The 17,299-nt window shown below is 45.4% G+C and overlaps 1 protein-coding gene across 2 annotated transcripts in view; it reads right to left on the bottom strand.

Moving 5' to 3' along the window:
• Positions 1–11,876: 11,876 nt before the first annotated feature.
• Positions 11,877–17,299, bottom strand: part of SLC10A7 (solute carrier family 10 member 7) — a 215,197-nt gene continuing 209,774 nt past the window's right edge. For both annotated transcript variants that reach the window (XM_074338462.2, XM_019730736.3), the window contains 2 exons: positions 16,461–16,606; positions 11,877–14,422 (listed from right to left, as the gene is read on the bottom strand). In XM_074338462.2, the coding sequence (XP_074194563.1) occupies positions 14,393–14,422; positions 16,461–16,606 (176 nt within the window). In that variant the 3' untranslated portion in view covers positions 11,877–14,392. The remainder of the gene's footprint in view (positions 14,423–16,460; positions 16,607–17,299) is intronic.

Below are 17,299 nucleotides of genomic sequence, written 5' to 3'. Positions count from 1 at the left end.
TCAGTAAGAGGCAGTAGATTTGTGGCCCAGGGTCATGGAAGACAAAGGCTGTGCATCTCTGAAATCCAGGTTTCATGATCTGGATTGGCAAATCCTACTTTCAGAAGACTCCCGATTTGGGAAATTAAGGAATAAAAGTAAAACCTAAAGCTGGAGTGAAATTCTAGAGGAAACAAAAAGCAAGTGGTATACTTTCCCTTTTCCTGCCCTAGCCTGGTACTGGGGAAAGGTCTCAAGGAGGTAGATGGCCCCTTGCACAGTAGGAAAGACTAGAAGCTTCTCCACAGACCCTCAGAGCCCCCTCTTCTGGGGCCCCAAATCCTTTAGGTATAAACACCAATATCAGGTTTCTAGTCCAATCAAATCAGACTTCACAGGAATGGGGCCCACGCCCACATTTCTGAAAGCTTTCCCGATGATTTATGCGCTACCAGGGCTGAGAACTGCTGCTTCAGATTCTGATGAATATAAACTCCATAGGAGCAGGGATTCTTGTGTGTTTATTTTCTATTATGTCCACTAGCATTTAGCACAGTGCCTGGCACATAGAAGAAATTGAATATAGATTAACTACATGAAAGGACAGTGGGTGAAAAAGGCATTTCTGTAATAGATATAAGTATACAATTAGGTCATTCAAGGCATCTGTGTAGGGGTTCCTTCCAGGCCAGCAAGAACCACGTTGTTAGGTCCACTGTTGTCTTCCATTGTCCCAGAGCAAGTAGACATGCAGCGTGCTCTTCGTTCTTCCTGAGTGTAAAGCAGAGGTTGTACCTGTGGAACCAGCAATTGCCTACATGGAATAGCCCTGGGGAGGCAGCATGGCGCCCCTTCCACAGGCAGTGCTTCCTGAAGCTGTCCTGTCTGTCCTGGAGGAAACCTTATCTTCCTTCCATCCCTGTGTGAGGTTGGTCAACACCAACTTGGAAGATGAGAGGTTGACCATCAAGGAATAAAGGAATAAAAAGGGAGGGCTTAGACTGAAAGGGCTAAACAAAACAAATCCTAAACTGGAAGTTTAATTGGAGCCTGAGTTAATTCAGAACCCTTGGTAAACATTCGTTGAGTACATGACAGAATTTGTGTTGGAGGTGGAAGTACACGGAGAAGTAAGGCCTGGTCCCTGCCTCGAAGGAGCCGGCCAATGGCAGGCTGCTCGTAACAGCTGATTTCAAAGCTGGGCCCTAAAGGTCACGAAGCTAAAGGCTACTGCATCCAGCCTCTCAACTCAATCCATCTCTTCCCTCTCTCCCAAGCATCTGAGGTCCTTTTTCAAAAGGACTCTGCTCTTAATGACAGCTCAATATGTAAATCAGATCAGAGTACAACTACTTCTGCTCGCCCATCTCTCTTTACTTGTCCCACTGTAACTCGTCCTCAAAAAATCTTCCCTTAAGTCACTGGGGGCTGAGAACCCAGGTTGAACACCACTGCTCTGAGTAACCTATTTTCTCTAGATCCAGGTTGTTTGGTAGACACGAAATCAACAACCCTGTAACCCAAGGAGTTGATGCAATTGTCCCCTTCTATTCTCCTGGGAGAGCTGGTAAGAAACACGGCTTTCAGAGGAAATGAAGCTCAAACCATCGTACTACTATCTGCGTGCACTCTGCTGTGGGTTATCTTTCCCACCAGCAGTTGAGGAACAGTCAAGGGTCACTTCTGGCAGCCTTTTCTTCCTTCCTGTTCCTGTTCAAGGTCAGTGATGAGTTTTGCATAAGTGGAGGGTGACCTTTTCCCAGAGTCAGGAGACCTGTCCCTTTGGCTGCTGGATGAGAGCTGCCTGAGGAAGGAAAGGTGAGGAGGAACCCCGAGGGTGGACTTAGATCTGAGTTAGTTGGGTGGAGAAGCATCTCATCAGCCTCCTTTCAAGCTGAGGGAGTCTGAAATCGCCTGCCAGACTGTGTGCCTCTGTCAAGAGCAAGTGAAGCAACACATTTGATTGGAGGTATAACCAGTATGTGTGTTGGTCCTTCTGCTACTCTAGCAAGAGTGCGGCAGAAGCTGGGGTGGAGCAGTACACGGTTAACCCACCTGAGGCAGTGCTGTGTGCCCATATGCAGTCTTGGAACCGCGAGAGATGGGATTTCATTGTTTATCCCTGTTTCCACCAAGCAACATGGCCACAGGAAAAGAAAAAGGTATATATTTAGGAGTAAGATTGGCCTTAATTCAAACCTTGACATTGCCATCAATGAACTCAGCAGCATTTGGCAAGTCCTTTCGTACCTTTTAAACTCAGTTTTCACATCTATAAAATGGGGAAGACTGACTGACTTGGCCTATTTGTTGTGAGCAATAGATCTTAGGGCTCAGCGGTTTGAAATCCTATGAAATTACCATTTCACTATTGGGCACTGAGCTCTTTGAAGGGACAGACTGCATTTTCTTTATCTTTGCATTCTCTAACCCTAACAGTAAGTATCTGGCACATAAAAGGTGCTTAAATTAAACCTTTTCAGAGAAGAGTTCCCAAAGGCTTCATCTAGGTAGGTAAGTATCCCCTTGTTATTCATTATATTCTGTTAGTTTCCTTTGTAGCCTCAAAATGATATATTTGCTTGTATGTCATCTATCTCTGCACTAGATTGTAATTTGCATGAGATCAGGACCTTGTCTGTCCTTGTGGTCAGTCTAGAACAGTGCCTAATACGGAGTAGCTGCTCAAAATATATTTGTTGAATGGAGAACTAAACGAATGGCACCAATGTTATCAGTAGCAATAGTAACAGTGTTTACAAGATAAATTAGAATCTAGCTATTAACACATACATTTCGTCATCTTTTGGAACGCTCACCAGAAAGAGTGAGAATGGTCAGAAGCCCCTTTGGCTTACCTCATCACAGAATTCTGCCTGGGAACCTTTATTCAGGACTGGCGATTTCCTCAGGCTTCCGCTAGGAGGCCCTACACGCTACACTGAGCAGAGAAAGCGATTTTACGACCTGGACAAGGGCGGCCTGGGAGCCTGAACTGAGGCCCTTTGGGGGGACTGCGGTGGGGCCACACCCTCCCCCTGGGCTCTGCACCGTTGAAAGGCTCCAGACAGCTCAGGCTCTGCGCCAAGCTGTTTGGTTCCAGTGGGAAAGCTGACCTTGGCCGGGAAGAACCAGGAAGAGGCACAAATGACTCATTGTCCCACATCCTCTAAGGTAAAAACCCAGCAGTGTGTGTGGCCTTTTGGGCTGGACTTAGATGCAGCCTTGGCTCCCTCTGCAGCCAAAATAAAAGCACTGGGCCAGCAACACGTGCACAGCCTAGGAATACAACCAATGCATCTCTTCCATCACCCCATTCCATATACTTCTCTGCACTTAAAGTTTCAAAATACCGCACATAGATATAATACTGAGATTTCCAGTTCCAAAAGTAGAGCATAATTTCCATTTAAAGATTTAAGGCAGCCTTCATCTCCAGTCAAGACCATGTGGCATTTTATGGACTGGTGGAAGAAATCTGATATGTTTTCAGATCACGTGTGAAGGAGGTCTCACTCAGACGGATGTGCTTTATTTTGAGTCAGGAGTTTGGGATTGAAGTCACTTGTTTGTACTTCCTCCAGAGTCCCACTAGAGGGCACTCTTGGAAAATATTTATAAATCTATATTTTATTACTCTGTCTAGGAAATGCTGCTTTCAAAAGGAACGAAAAAAACCCCAGCTCATTCAAATTTCAGGGCAAGCTCTTTGCCTTCATTGGGCACTATTCCGAATTCTTCCAGAAGCAGAGTCAGAGAGGAAGCTGGAGAGCACACAGGCAGCTGCTTCCCTCTTCCCCTGTCCTTTTGTCCACATGGGATGCAGCTGGCCAAACTGCCAAGCTGGCCCACTGGCCAGAGCCCAAATCCCCTCCACTCCACAGGGGACCAGCCCTGGCCCCCAGGAGGAACACCTTGGAAAGGCGCTTAGGAATGTTGTATTTGGGGACCTCGGGTTTGAGTTCAGCCTTTGCTGACACCCCCTCCAAGGAGGGCCCTTCTCTCCCAAGCCAGCAGTGGCCGGAAATCCTCAGAAAAGTGCCTGGAAGGGTCAGAGGGGCAGCTGGGGCGGCAAACAATTAAAAATAGGGCTTCCGGGCAGGCAGCCATGGAGATCTCGCTGGATATGTAAATAAGTGTAAATAAGACCCCGTCTTGGTGCTGGAAGGATGCTGTGTACATTTTGTGTAGCCAGGGCTGTCTAGGCCGGCAGTGAACAGGCTTTTTTCTCCCCCCCCCCCGCCCCAGCTCAATTTAGAAAAACAATTTTTTTTCCACCCCAAAGGAAAATAGCACCACTGAGTTTCATTGGTGGGAAGGAAGTTACTCTTACAACTTAGATTTCTTATTCAACTAATAGAAGACTGTCAATGGATAAATTAGAACTGCTTTTTAGCCACGAAAACCTTAATTCTGGGGCGTATTTGATACACAGCACTCAACTCTCCCATCGCTGACATTTTTGTCACCCTTCAGAGTTGACCTCGTGTGAGTAACCTCGTTTTATCCGGGAAGCAGCTCCCTTGTCGCCCCCATTTCAGAGGAGGCATCCGAAGTCCCAGGCTGCAGTGACCTGAGAAGGACAGACTGCAGTCGCAGGGCCAAGGTAGAAGTTGGTCTCTTTCTCCCATAATGTTTTATTGAGCACCTGCCATGTGCCCGGTGCAGGGCCAGGTGTGAACGGGATGCTGCTTCTTGCCCTTCCTCACAAACAGCCTCTCTCTACATGTCCAGGCAAGCAAGCTTTGCCTTCACTTGGACCCATCCGTCATTCTTCCAGAAGCTGGGCTAGAGAAGGAAACCGAGAGCATAGGGAAACATGCCCGGGTAGGGAAAGCTTCGCTCTGCTTGGGCTGGGCCAGCAGGGAGCACCCTTTCCTTGGGAGTCCCACTTTCAGGCCGATCAGGGCTAGTCCGGGTGCCCAGAACCACCCCTTGGTTCAGTCCTGGCCTGTTGGGGGCCTTTCCCCTCCGCTGACCTCGGCCCTCGGTGCCCTCCCACAGACTGGCAGCCAGCTGGGCAATCCTCAGATGGCTTCTCTCAGTCCCGGGGCGTGCGCGGCAGGCCCTTCTTGTTCTCCATTTCCTCCGCGTGGGGGGAGCCTAGAGGCTGCCTTTGAAGGTAGCCTTGAGGACGCTGGGGAGAAGCAAGGCGGCCCCCTACAGGCCCCCTAGTGCCCCTACAGGCTCCCCGGCGTGGAGGCCTACAGCAGCTGACAGGCAGTGCTTCTCAAAGTTGCTCGGCAGCTCTGCCTTTTCACTCTGCTCCAGTCCGATTGTTTCCCCTGCAGTCTGTCAGGGAAAGTAACAGCGTGTGCCATTACAGTAACCATGCATGTGTATAGACCCACTGTGGGGACAGAGTCCCAGAGAGCAGTTTCCAGGCTCTCGGCCTCACGGAAAGGTGCTGACTCAGGTAGTAGATGTCCGTCAGCTGTGACTAGTTGGCCGTCAACTGTAACCAGTTAGCCATTAGCCACTGATATAACTGCCATGGCTATGCTAGGGGGTTGGTTGTTGGATGGTTGGCAGAGAAGCAGACGGCGGGTTGCGGATGGTGTGGCTCCTGCTTCCTGTGTCTCCAACCCAGCCATCAGTGAGAATATAGTGGTATGAACCCCCTATCTATGGCTCCGTGGGTGTTCCTTTTTGGCCTCACCATATCCTGTGTTCTTGTGCGGGGAGTGGGAGCTGAGACCCTGAGTGACACCTCCCACCCCACTCCCCAATTCGGATACAGCGGGGATTCTGTATTAAAACTGCTGGGATATGTGAATGGCAGCAGATACAAAATGGGATTGTCTCTCTTTGGCAATACCAGTGTGTCTGACAGAGTGGGAGCAGAAAGAAAATTGCAAACTGGGAATTGGAGGGCTCCTTTTTGCTTCAGGAAACACCGAGGAGGGGTGAGAAGATTGAGGCAGCGAGAAAGGCAGGAGCAAAGGCTGAGATCTGGCTCTCCCTGCACTCCAGTCTCTTCTCCCTAAACGAGGGGTGAGACCGAGCTCAGGTCAGGGGGCCATGCTCCTGTCTGAGCAGGGCTGGAAGGACACAGAAAGGAGGGGAAAATGGGTTTCCCAGACACAGAAACGTGGCAGTGGCTTCCCTGGTTCTTTGCTCCTAGACATGGCTCAGAAGGCCCCTCCACACACCTTGGCCAGATTCCCACACTCAGGTGAACGCTGTAGTCAGGGGACCTTTGCTCACACTCTAGAGGGCCAGCCAATCCACTGCGATCGAGCCGATTTCCATCCACGGAAGGGACAGTGTCCTCTGCCCCAGGCTGGCCAAGAGAATCCCCAGACAGCAAGCTTGCTGAGGATGGATCCACGCCCATGAGTGGGGTCCTTCTGGCCAGAGCCACTGAGTCTTGGGAAGACTGAGTGCTTTTTGGGTGACCCAGGAAGGGATGACTCTGCAGCCATCCCTTGGGAGGAGGGTGGTAAAAAGGACACCTTTGAGGGACCCATGGGCCAGACTGCAGATGCTGAGTTCTCTCAGGGTTTTCGGCCCCTCTGCATTTACCAGAACAATGCAGGGTGTTCTGGATGTGGATTCCTCCCACTTGGATGTGTAATCAGAATTCAGTCTGTGGGTGTTTGGCAGACACTTCCGAGGGTTTGGGAGGGGAAGAAGGCTCTTTCTAAGCTTGGAATGCCTTTAGACTTTCTTAGATGGTTGTAAGAGGGAAGAAGTAAGGTGACAATAAAATACCCCCGAGTGGGTATTGCCCCCGAGAGCCCCACATCCAGAGAGCTTTGTGGTGAAGCTGGTGCCCTGCCTGCCCAGCCGGGAGCCCCACGCCTCCCACTGGACCTTTGCAGCAGCCCAGCCAGGCCCTGCCCAACCCAGTTCTGCCAAGGAAACAAAATTTAGATAGTTTTCTGTTGTGAATTTGCCTGCTCTTCTTTCAATGCTGCAGAATCAGATATTTTTAAAATTTCCGTTGTTCCATTACTTCAAACTACTTGTTAAACAAGGTCTTCAGAGAAAAGAACCCAACAACCAGATTAATAAAGTGCTCATGAAAGGGGTGAAATGAGGAAGCTGTCAGACTCCCCTGCAGAGGAAGCTGAAATGAAGGCTTGACCTGACCTCAGGGACCTGCCCGAGACCCGGGCAACTGTCGCACTACTTCTACTCTGTCTCCACGGAGTTGAGAGCTGCTTAGTGCCAAGTGTGATGTGGACACTTGCCTGCTGGATGGAGACAGAAACTCATTTTCCATCTGTCAAGCAGCCTGACACAGAGCCTGTAATGATTTTCTGTCAGGCACAGCCTGGCTGGATTTGAACCAGTGACCTAGAGGTAAAAGGCTCCGATGTAGGGCTCCCCTTACAATAACTGGCCTGCCTGGGCCTCATTACGCCCGGCCCAGCACTCTCTCTGGCATCTGCCCATGTGTTCTCAGTCAGTTGAGTTTTGGTTGGATCTTTAGCACTTGGGGCTTAGTGGGTAATGTCCCAGGAGGGCTACTAGAGTATGCGTTTGTGTCCTGGGGGAATGAGAAATGGAAGGCAGATGCAGGACAGAGAGGCAGGGCCTGTTTGACTAGCCTGGGGCCAAAAGCCCCAGGTTCCTCCCAGCCTAGGTGCCTGATCCTGACCTCAGGACCTTTGCACATGCATACAGGTCAGAGAGATGGCTCCCACAGTGGAGGCCACGATAGGGAATGTGCCTCTGGAAGGGGACTGAGGTCTAGATGCTTTGGGTCTCAAAATTGTCATCATTCTTTTTTCTGATTGTTTTTATTTTTTAAAAAAAGTCCGTTCAGAGGCATCCATAGATTGATTAATATGGTGATTCCCATTCACTGAATGATAATTAAGAGTCACGTGCCACTTTCCAAATATAGTGTTCCATAATACGAAAACGTCTGTCTTCCAGAATCTGAAAAACAACCTGGAGGTCCTTGTGGGTTAACCTATTGTTCAATAAATGTTTATTGAGGTTCCTATGATCAGACAAGCGTTCTGCTGGTTATCAGGGTTACAGAGATAAACACAACAGGTCTCCACTGAAGAAACTGATCAATTGGGGGGGAACGGGATGATTTTGTACAACGTGAGAAGTGATAAATTAGCAAGCAGAAAAAGTCAGTAGACAATTGAAAACCAAGGAGTGCGTCTCAGGCAGTGGGAGCCTCAGAATTGGGGGTCAGTAGTACAGAGAGGGAGGGAGCCCAGATGCTGGCCAAGTCAGCCACGCAGATGGAAAGTCAAACTTTGCCACTTATAGTGAGTTCTGGCACCTGGGACTTAGTCTCTTGGAGCCTCCAGTTTCTCAGCTGTAAAATGGGAATAATTACACCAATGTCCAAAATTGTCATAAGGATTAAGTAGGAAGATTCATGTCATAAGGATTAAATTAAGGCTTCATGTAAAGCACTGAGCAGAGCACCCAGCACATGGCAGGTGATTAATAGATGTCAGTAAAGGGTTTCCTGGATTGGAGGAAGGCATTACTGGAGGGAAAAACACACACTAAAAAAGGTATTTTAAGACAGGGTAGTGGGATGAAGAAGGTAGACATGAAGGAGAGGTTTTGCTGATACAGTCAAGAGAATTTGCTGACTAACTGAACATGAAAAGTGAGGTGTGAAGAGTGAGGGGGTGGGCAGTAGGCCTGGTTGCTATGCCAATACAGGAAGCAGGTTTGGGGAGGTTTCTATGCCAACGGAGGAAGCTGGTTTGTAGAGGACCTGAGTGCACGGAAAGAAAGAGGTTACTGACTCTTCCTCCAGGGCATGTGGGGTTAGAGGGGCCTTGAGGATACCCAGGGGGGAATATCTGAATGGAACTGGAAATAGGAGCTCAGGGCCACAGATCTGGGAGCTGGTTTATAAAAGGTGACTGACGCTGTGGGAATGGCCCCAAAGTTCCCACTGGGAGAGCACGTGGGATGGGAAGAACGGCTGGAGACCAGAACTGGAAACATTACCATTAAAGGGGTGAGTGGAAAAGGTGGCCTATGAAAGGCACAGCCAGTCACTCCAGGGCCATGGTAGTACTTGACGAAGTGGAAAGGGGACATTTCAGCCTGGACACAGTCAGAGCTCAAGCAACAGCCCTGAGAGAGGGCTGTGACCCCACAATGACTGCTCTAGGAGCAGCCCCACAGTGGAACAGGTGTTAGTAATCCAGAATCAAGATGGGGCAGCTCTTCTCTCAGCTGCATTATCATGGTCCTCACGGCTTTGCGGGAGTTGGGCAAAATTGTTGCTCAGAGTTCTTTGCAGTAGGCAGAAAAAGGCAAGACCCAGGGAGCTCTGGAGGGCTGGAGGGCCTTTCTATTCATGCTGGAAGGTAGGGATTGCTGCAAACAGCTTAAAATTCAGAATCAGGTGTCTTCATTAACTGACGAAGTAGAGACTCGTGCCCTGGTCACTTCCTGACTTGATTAGTGACATTTAACGGACTTTGTAATAGACCTTTTGCATAGATTAGAAGTCGTGCAGACTAGAGCCTGACACTGACTTCACATGTCCAACACCAACGTCGGTGCAGTTCACCCAGGTCCCTTCCGTGTTGAATGATCATAGCAGCTGCCACTTACTGAGTTCTTACCGAGTGTCAGGCACTGTGACAGCTGTTTGCAGGGCTTCTCTCCTTTGATCCTAAAAACAGACCTATGTTACACAATTCTCACTTTGGCTTTGTGAGCAGAGAAGTAAGCTCTAGAAATGGTATTTTGCTCTGTCTTGAACACACACAGAACTTCTTAGGTATGGACCTGGAGCAGTGGCTGAGGGGGAGGCGCGTTGTCAGAATGCCCCGGACAGATGATAATAGCAGTGGGTCCCAGGATGGGAAGTCACGGCAAACCTTTAATGGTGGAGAAGATACAGGCTGCGTTCTAGCCATGTCAGCAAAGCCAGCCCAGGGTGCCATGCTGACAGTAGTGCTCTCTGTGAACACAGAGTCTAGAACTTCCAGCAGTGGGCACAAATCGACATGGGTGCAAAGACTTCGAGTTTGGGATAGCCAGTCACAGGGAAATGCTCAAACCCTAGGGCTGAGGCCAGGATTTGTTTCCTCAGTTGTCTTTTCCTACCCGTGGACTCTGAAGCCTGCTGTACGATATACTAGAAGCCCTACGCTCCTTCCTTCCGATTGTCTGGGATTTCTGAGATGTGGAGGTCTTCATTCACTCCACATAAAGGGAGAACAACATTCTTTATGGAAACCTTGCCTGAAGAACTCAGGTCGAGTTTAGAATCATTGCTAGTTTCCAGGATTTTAGAATATGGGAACATAAGGTCTTGTAAGGGGCATATGGTTTTAAGGTTGGAGAGGAGTCTATGGTAGCAGTTAGTCGTGAGGGCTCTGGCGTCAGGAAAATCAGAGTTCAAATCCCAACTCCACCAGGTCAGAGTTGAGAGGCTTGCACTTAACTATTTACCTTTCTGGCCTTAGTTTCCTTATCTGTACGATGCAGATATAACGGTACTTATCTTCCTAGGGTTGTCCACAGAATTAAGTGAACAATCTGGGTAAAGGACCTAGTGTAGTGCAGAGGCATGCTGGAATCGGCTTGTCTCGTCTTGCGAGAGCCAGTTACCTCATCCCTCTGGACACCACTGTTAGGGACGGCATGCTGGTAGCTTGAAATCTCCAGGGTGGGAGTGTCTACACCCCGAGCACCAGATATTAGCTACTGGTGTTGCAATCCCCCAGCCCATCTGAATACACATTCACTTATATTCGGATGTAATGGTCTAAGAATGAATCCCACGTTCTGTGGGAAGTATTCTCCCACCGAGATTTCCAGGAGTTTGTATTCTTCTGATCATCTCACGCACAGAATTCCTGCTTATGACTTGGTGTCTTTATTACTGGAATGTTCTACTTTCTCTCCCCTATGTCACTTCTTGGTGGATGTTGAATATTTTTTCATTTTCTCCCAAATACACAAAAAGCTCTGGTGTAAAGCAGTTTTACTAAAGGATTTTTTTTGAGGGGGTGGGCGGGGGGACTGTTTTATATCTGCAGAAAGAGCCACTATGGAGAACAGTATGGGGGCTCCTAACGAAATTAAAAATAGAACTCCCATGTAATCCAGCAGTCTCACTTTTGATATATATCCAAAGTAACCAAAATCATGAACTTGAACAGCTATCTATAATAAGAGCTCTCAACAATTTGAAGGTTCAGGTCTTACCTTCACAATTTAGAAAGTCACTGCACTTTGTTTTGGCTACTACTCTGAGCCAGGCACTGTGGTAGGCACAGTAGAAAAACAGAAACGAGGAGGAGATAGAAAACGTGGGAGGAGACGGAGAGGAAAGGTAACGATCACACAATGGTCGCAGAAGACTGGAGGTTCTAGGCGCCCCTCTCAGGGAGGCAGCTTCGCACTGGCTGGGGAGGTAGGTGAGCCTCCTAGGGGAGGAGACCATCCTGTCAGCCTTCCAGGGAGAAGAGGACTGCTACGCTAAGGCAGCAAAATAAGAACGTGAAGGTATTTCAGAATTCATACAAGGTCACTTGCTCATAAAGAAATACTGGGTTTGAAAAAATAAAAAAAGTACTGGGTTTGGAAAAGGCATTCTAGGTTTCATCTGTCCTACCTCTCAAAAGTATGACCAGGGTGGCTAACATTCAGATCACCTAAAATTTGCCACCTTTCTTGTGTATGTCTCTCTTTTGGTCCTCAACTCTGATGCAGAGAACACATATTTCTAACCAAATAACAAGGGCTGTTTCTGGATTTTAATGTTATGGTGTGGTGAAGGTATTGAGATGGATGGGGTACCTGGAAGACTAGGGTGCTTGCATTTATTTAACCACAAATGATGTAACAGTATTGGGATGAATCAAGAGAAATCTGTACATACTTGGAAGGCACTGTGAGTACATCTGAAATAGGTTAAAAATAAGCCACAGGTTCCCTTGTGATTTCTGAAACATCTCTTTGTTTAATCATAGAATTCTTTTCATCTTCCATTCATCATAAATAATCCACTTAATTACTTTACCAGTCCTTTTGAAAAAATTTGGTATTTAGCATAAACAAACACTGAACATTAGCCAGAAGTGTGTTAGAACACCGAACATTAGCCAGAAGTTTTAAACAGAATAGGAAAACAAATTTAAAAAAAAAAAAAACATGAAAATTTAAAACTTAGAAAAGAACACATGAAAAGATTAACATTATCACCCACTGAAAACAAATTTCATAACAACTGTTTTTAAAAAATCCAGGTGGAAAAAAGAGTAAACATAATCTAATGTATTTCTTTCATAAATACATTTAGACAAAACAAATGCGTAAAACAGAGAGTTTGAGAGTGCATACACATAATAAAGTATTTTAAGATACAAATAATTAATTCCCAATAAGCATGAATTAAAAATAAATTTTGATTTTATTTTTTGTTCTTTATGGAAAAATATGCCAAAACCTTTGTGTTAAAAAATAGGCATAAACATATCACAAAAGCCACCAAAATTCACCATGTAAAGAAGACTATTTGAAAACAAAACACTTTCTTAAAGCAAAAGATAAAATGTTATAGCATTTTCAGTTGAATTATATCCCATACTCACACACCTACTATAGGTGTTTGATAATAGAGGTAGATAAGTTGGGGGGAAAACAATCAGTATTCTAATGCTAGCTTTTATGATAGCTCAGACAGACAGACAATTTCACTTACTCTGAAATTCAAAGAAGTTTATAGTAATAAAACATGAAAATCTTTCTGCGCTTCATATGTAATCATCCAAAGTATCAAGCAAAATCACTGCAGTTTTAGACACAAGTGAAATTCTCAACAGCAGAAATTCTTGACAAATAGCCTGTTTAGCATAGATTTTTGCAGGGTCTGGCACCCGCTTTAGAATTGACACTGAGGATAATTCTTTCGAAATTTTTGAGGTTCAGTGATACTGAAATGAGTCAGAAGTAACACAAGATGAGACCTGATAGTAACAACAATATAAATTAACACTATTGATAAACTTGGTAAGTTTCTAAGGAATGATTTTTTTTGTTGACAAAGCAACAACAAAAGAGCTGCTGAGGACAGAGTGTGGCCTCAGAGTGACCCAGGACACCAACATCGTCTGTCAGATCAAGAAAGGACAAGTAGACAGGATGTGACAGAATAGTACGCAGGACACAGAGAAAAAGTGCCCCTTAATTCTATATATTGCTTTAGTCTCTATTTTCATCCAGTGAAAGCTCTTCCAGACACAGCAGAAGCAAATTTTGGATACTCCTTTGAAAGCTGATTTTACTTGATATTTTAGTTAATGAATGGTTTTGCATTTTCTGTGCCCATTTTTTTTTCATTTGGCTAGACAGAATGTGTATCTGTAATATTTGTTTGCATCTATGACCTTTATATTTCCATTATTCATCAGAGCAATATGATTTAATTTTTTTAAAAAATGTTGCAAACATTTGTCAAATCTGCCAAGGAAATTCTCATTAATAACTTGTCTCAAATACCTTAAGTGTGCTTAATTCAAGGATGTAACAGGCTGCTTCTGGCGAAAAGGGGCAATTTGTGCTCAGCACATTTATGTAACAGGAAAAAATTTTTGGTCTCAATTGCGGAATGTGAATATAATCCATCATTAATTGTCGATGCTCTCAAACTGATTATAACAGTTTTGTGTCTCACATTTGGCTGTTATAAGTTTGAAAGTATGTTGGAAAACAGGAAAGAAAGCAATTATGGAAGAAGAAGGAAAAACATATGAAATATATAATTTTAAAACTCCTGAAAACCAAACCCTGTACTTTACCTCAAAACTTCACTTACTTTATTCATAACTCAAACATCAGGCGCTTTCTTTGAAGCAGCTTATAATAAATTTAAGACTTATAATACCATAATCTCTTATAATGGAACTGAGGAATTTCTGTGTGGAAAGCATTTGACGGAATGTCTAAAAAAATGATGTTTCCAGCATCTACTCAGTGACCCCTGCTGAGCTGATAAGGAAGTGGCATGTCACAGTCACAGAAAAAAAGAATCACGCAGTAAATCAAAGTATTTGCGAATAAGACTTTGGAAATTTTCACTGTCATCAGAAGGGCATTCTTCTGATGGTGTGACCTCATTGCGAACAGTACAGTAACTATTATAGAGTTGTCTTGCACAAAGGTGGGAGGAGGAAAGCATGTTTGCTTTTGTCATTTATGATGACTGCTGCCTGCATCAGGGGAAAAAAAAATTAAATAACTCCTAACTACTGTACCATCCCTGGCAGTCACCAACAAAGTAGGTTTTGGAAATAACGCTCTTGTCAAATCCATTTTAAGGCACTTACACAGTTATATCATATTTTTGTGTAAAAAAATAAAAATATGCATCGAAGCAACATTCACAAGTACAAGTCTTCAGAAGTGTGTGTACAATCCTGTACATATATACATCGCCGCACGCCAAGTGCTTCCTTCGTTATACTGTTGGCCTCGTCAACTTTACTCCCTGCAAGACAGGAAAACACGCCGAGTTGGACAACACCCATGAGCAAAGTGAAAGCATCAATTAACACCGGATAATTTATGCTACTAGAAAGAAGAAGATAGCGTTATATAACCACTGATCCAAACCTCTGGTTACAGACCCACCTGCCCGCCCCACTCATACAGTCCCGCTGTGCACTCCATGGTGGCCGACCGTCTCTATCAGTATTGTGTGCGAAGCAGAGGAGACACTCATGGATACCCTTCTGATGGACACTTCGTGTATACTTTTGTGGTCAAATGCAGATGGATAATATTCTAAGCTTTCTGGATTATTCTAAGTTAGACAGTGGCTCCCTGGTTTGCACTGGTGGCTGTGCAACGGGAAAATGAACAGCATGGTCCAATTTTATCTCCCGTTTAGAAATGCTTCTGTTACTCTGTAGGATAAATCTCAGAGCTGTTAAACATTTAGAAGGAAATTCCACTCTGATTAATTTGCTGTTTACTACGACTGCATATTATTGATAGAGTGTTGGGATTTTCAAATAATTTTCTTCATTCTTTGTCAAAATTTATATGAAGAAATTCTGGCCTACAAGGCACACACACATTGATAAACGTAAGCGTAAATATACATGGAAGTTTTCAAAATGGATAAATAGGAAAGGAAAAGGTACGAAACTGCGCTGAGTGGGAGGGCCAGAGCTGCGCGTCATACCCAGCACAGAACGCAGTCACTACCATTTCGTTAAATAGTGAAGTAAGTGATGGTGTTGGGTGGGTTAACCTTTTCAGGTAGGATCCTGGGGACCTGGGGCACTCCTTCTAGAAACAATGCCATGTTTCTGTCTGGAGTGTCGTCATGGTATAGGAGAAAGATCTGGGGGGCCAAGTAGACCAGGGTTCAAGTCCTAGCTGTAGCAGGGACTAAACCACAACTTGCTCGCTCTATGAGGCTATTTCCTAACCTGTATGATGGAGGCAGCAGAGCTTGCTGCAAACGGTGTTGTAGATACGAATGAGCAACAGTGACAATCACGATAATTACAGTAGATAGCTTTGGTCAAACACCTGCCACACATGCTTCTCAACTCCGAAGAGTAGGTGTTATCATTAGTCTTAGAGTGGCGAAAAGCGAGGCACGGAGAAGTGAAGCAATGTGCCCAGGTCACCCGGTGACAAGATGGCAGAGATGGCAGTGGCTCAGGAGTCCACACTCTGAACCTGGGAAGGCAGGGACAGGCTTCGCATGCACAGAGCTCAGTAATTGGGAGTGTGGCTATTCTGTTTTCAGGACACTAAGGATGGACACCGGGCATTCTGTCATCGGCTGTCACTTCTTCCTACTCATTCCCTGATAACAGTCACCCCTGTATCCAGCAGAAAGAAGTCCTGTAAAGTCCGAGCCGCTGGGAAGGAGCCAGCTCTGTGGGGTCATCCGCGATACACGTAGCTTTGACACTTCTTGTGAATCACCCAGCTGGCATTATTTTGGCTGATAATTTCGGAAATCAAATCCACAAATATCAAATAAGCAACAAGACTCTGAGCTAAGTGTGGTGCAACTGACATTGTGTGGCTCCTTTGCTACTGAAATTTTATTTTTTAATGCCCAAACACATAGTTTTGCTGCACAAAGCCATTATTAAATGTCTAGGTAATTAAAAATACAGCTGTCATAGTTAGAAAGGCATGTGAAATCAGGACACGTGAAAAATCAAGTGGGGCAAAGATGGTATGTGAAGAGGTACATGTTTTAAGTATGTTTACTGCACCTTTATCCCATTGCAATACGCCCTTCAATATGAGCCAATTAAAAAGATATTAAAAAACCGCATTTTAAGTATAATTGTACTTTTATAACAATAGGAAACACTTAACCCTCAACTTTCCTGTTCATATGGAAATGGGTCAATGCATCGTTATTATTGGATTTAATTCAGAAAATATGGACTTTGAGCACGAGAATATGCTAGCAAAGGTTCATGAACAGCTAAGAGGCTGGACTAGCATTTCAATCTGACTTGGATTCAAATAAGAGCTTTCTAGAATCTCACCTTCTGCCTCGACACCATCCAGGACTTTATTGTTGGCACCAACACACTTCCCAGAAGGATCTGAACTGGGTGGTAGATGAGCAAGGGGACGGATATCAAAGAGAGGTGCTCATGGCCTGCAAACACGATCTTCAGCATTGGAATTCCTGACGAACAAAGAAGACAGAAATTCTAGAGGCAAATTCGTCTGTCATCACATTAAAGACATCCTCCATTCAAACGGGAACTTCGGAATAGGTCATTACCATATTTACCCCCATGTGTATTCACAGAACTGAAAAGGGAAGGTCTCACATGAGTCACCAAGTCAGTTCATTTTCTTTTCACTCCATAAAGCTCTAAGCTCTCCCTAGAACTGATTAAAGCTGAAAAGGTGGTAAGTATTCAGGGCACCAATAACTCTCGCTGCAAATTCGCAGCCTGTTTAACAAAGAGAGGAGAGAAGATAGTGTGGAATAGAGTTGCTTCAACAAGGCTGAGAAATACCAGCGATGCAGAGATTCAAAATGCATCTTTTCTTGCTTAGTAGTAGAACAGTCTGTTGGTCTTTAGGGAGGCCTGCCTGGCACCGTTTCAAAGCCCCAAACTTCACGTTTGAGAGTCAAAATGATATGGTCAGATAATGTATGGTATGTTCAGCTCCGAGTAGGAGGCTGCTTTAGCCAAATGTTCTCATTTGGCCCAGGATCTGAAAGCGCTTTACGTGACACTGTGTACAGCAGGTGAACTCTAAGATTAGTTCCGGGTGTTTAACCCCCACAGTGAGAATCTTAATGGAACCCAGGTAAATGAATTCTACTCCATGGGCCTATCATTCTGTTACACCAAAGGCAAGGTGT

The sequence above is a fragment of the Rhinolophus sinicus genome, chromosome 15 (assembly GCF_057876585.1).
Source record: "Rhinolophus sinicus isolate RSI-liver-muscle chromosome 15, RSI-T2T, whole genome shotgun sequence".
NCBI lineage: Eukaryota > Metazoa > Chordata > Mammalia > Chiroptera > Rhinolophidae > Rhinolophus > Rhinolophus sinicus.
The sequence above is the reverse complement of the archived record's forward strand: the minus strand, read 5'-3'. Positions and strand labels throughout refer to the sequence as shown.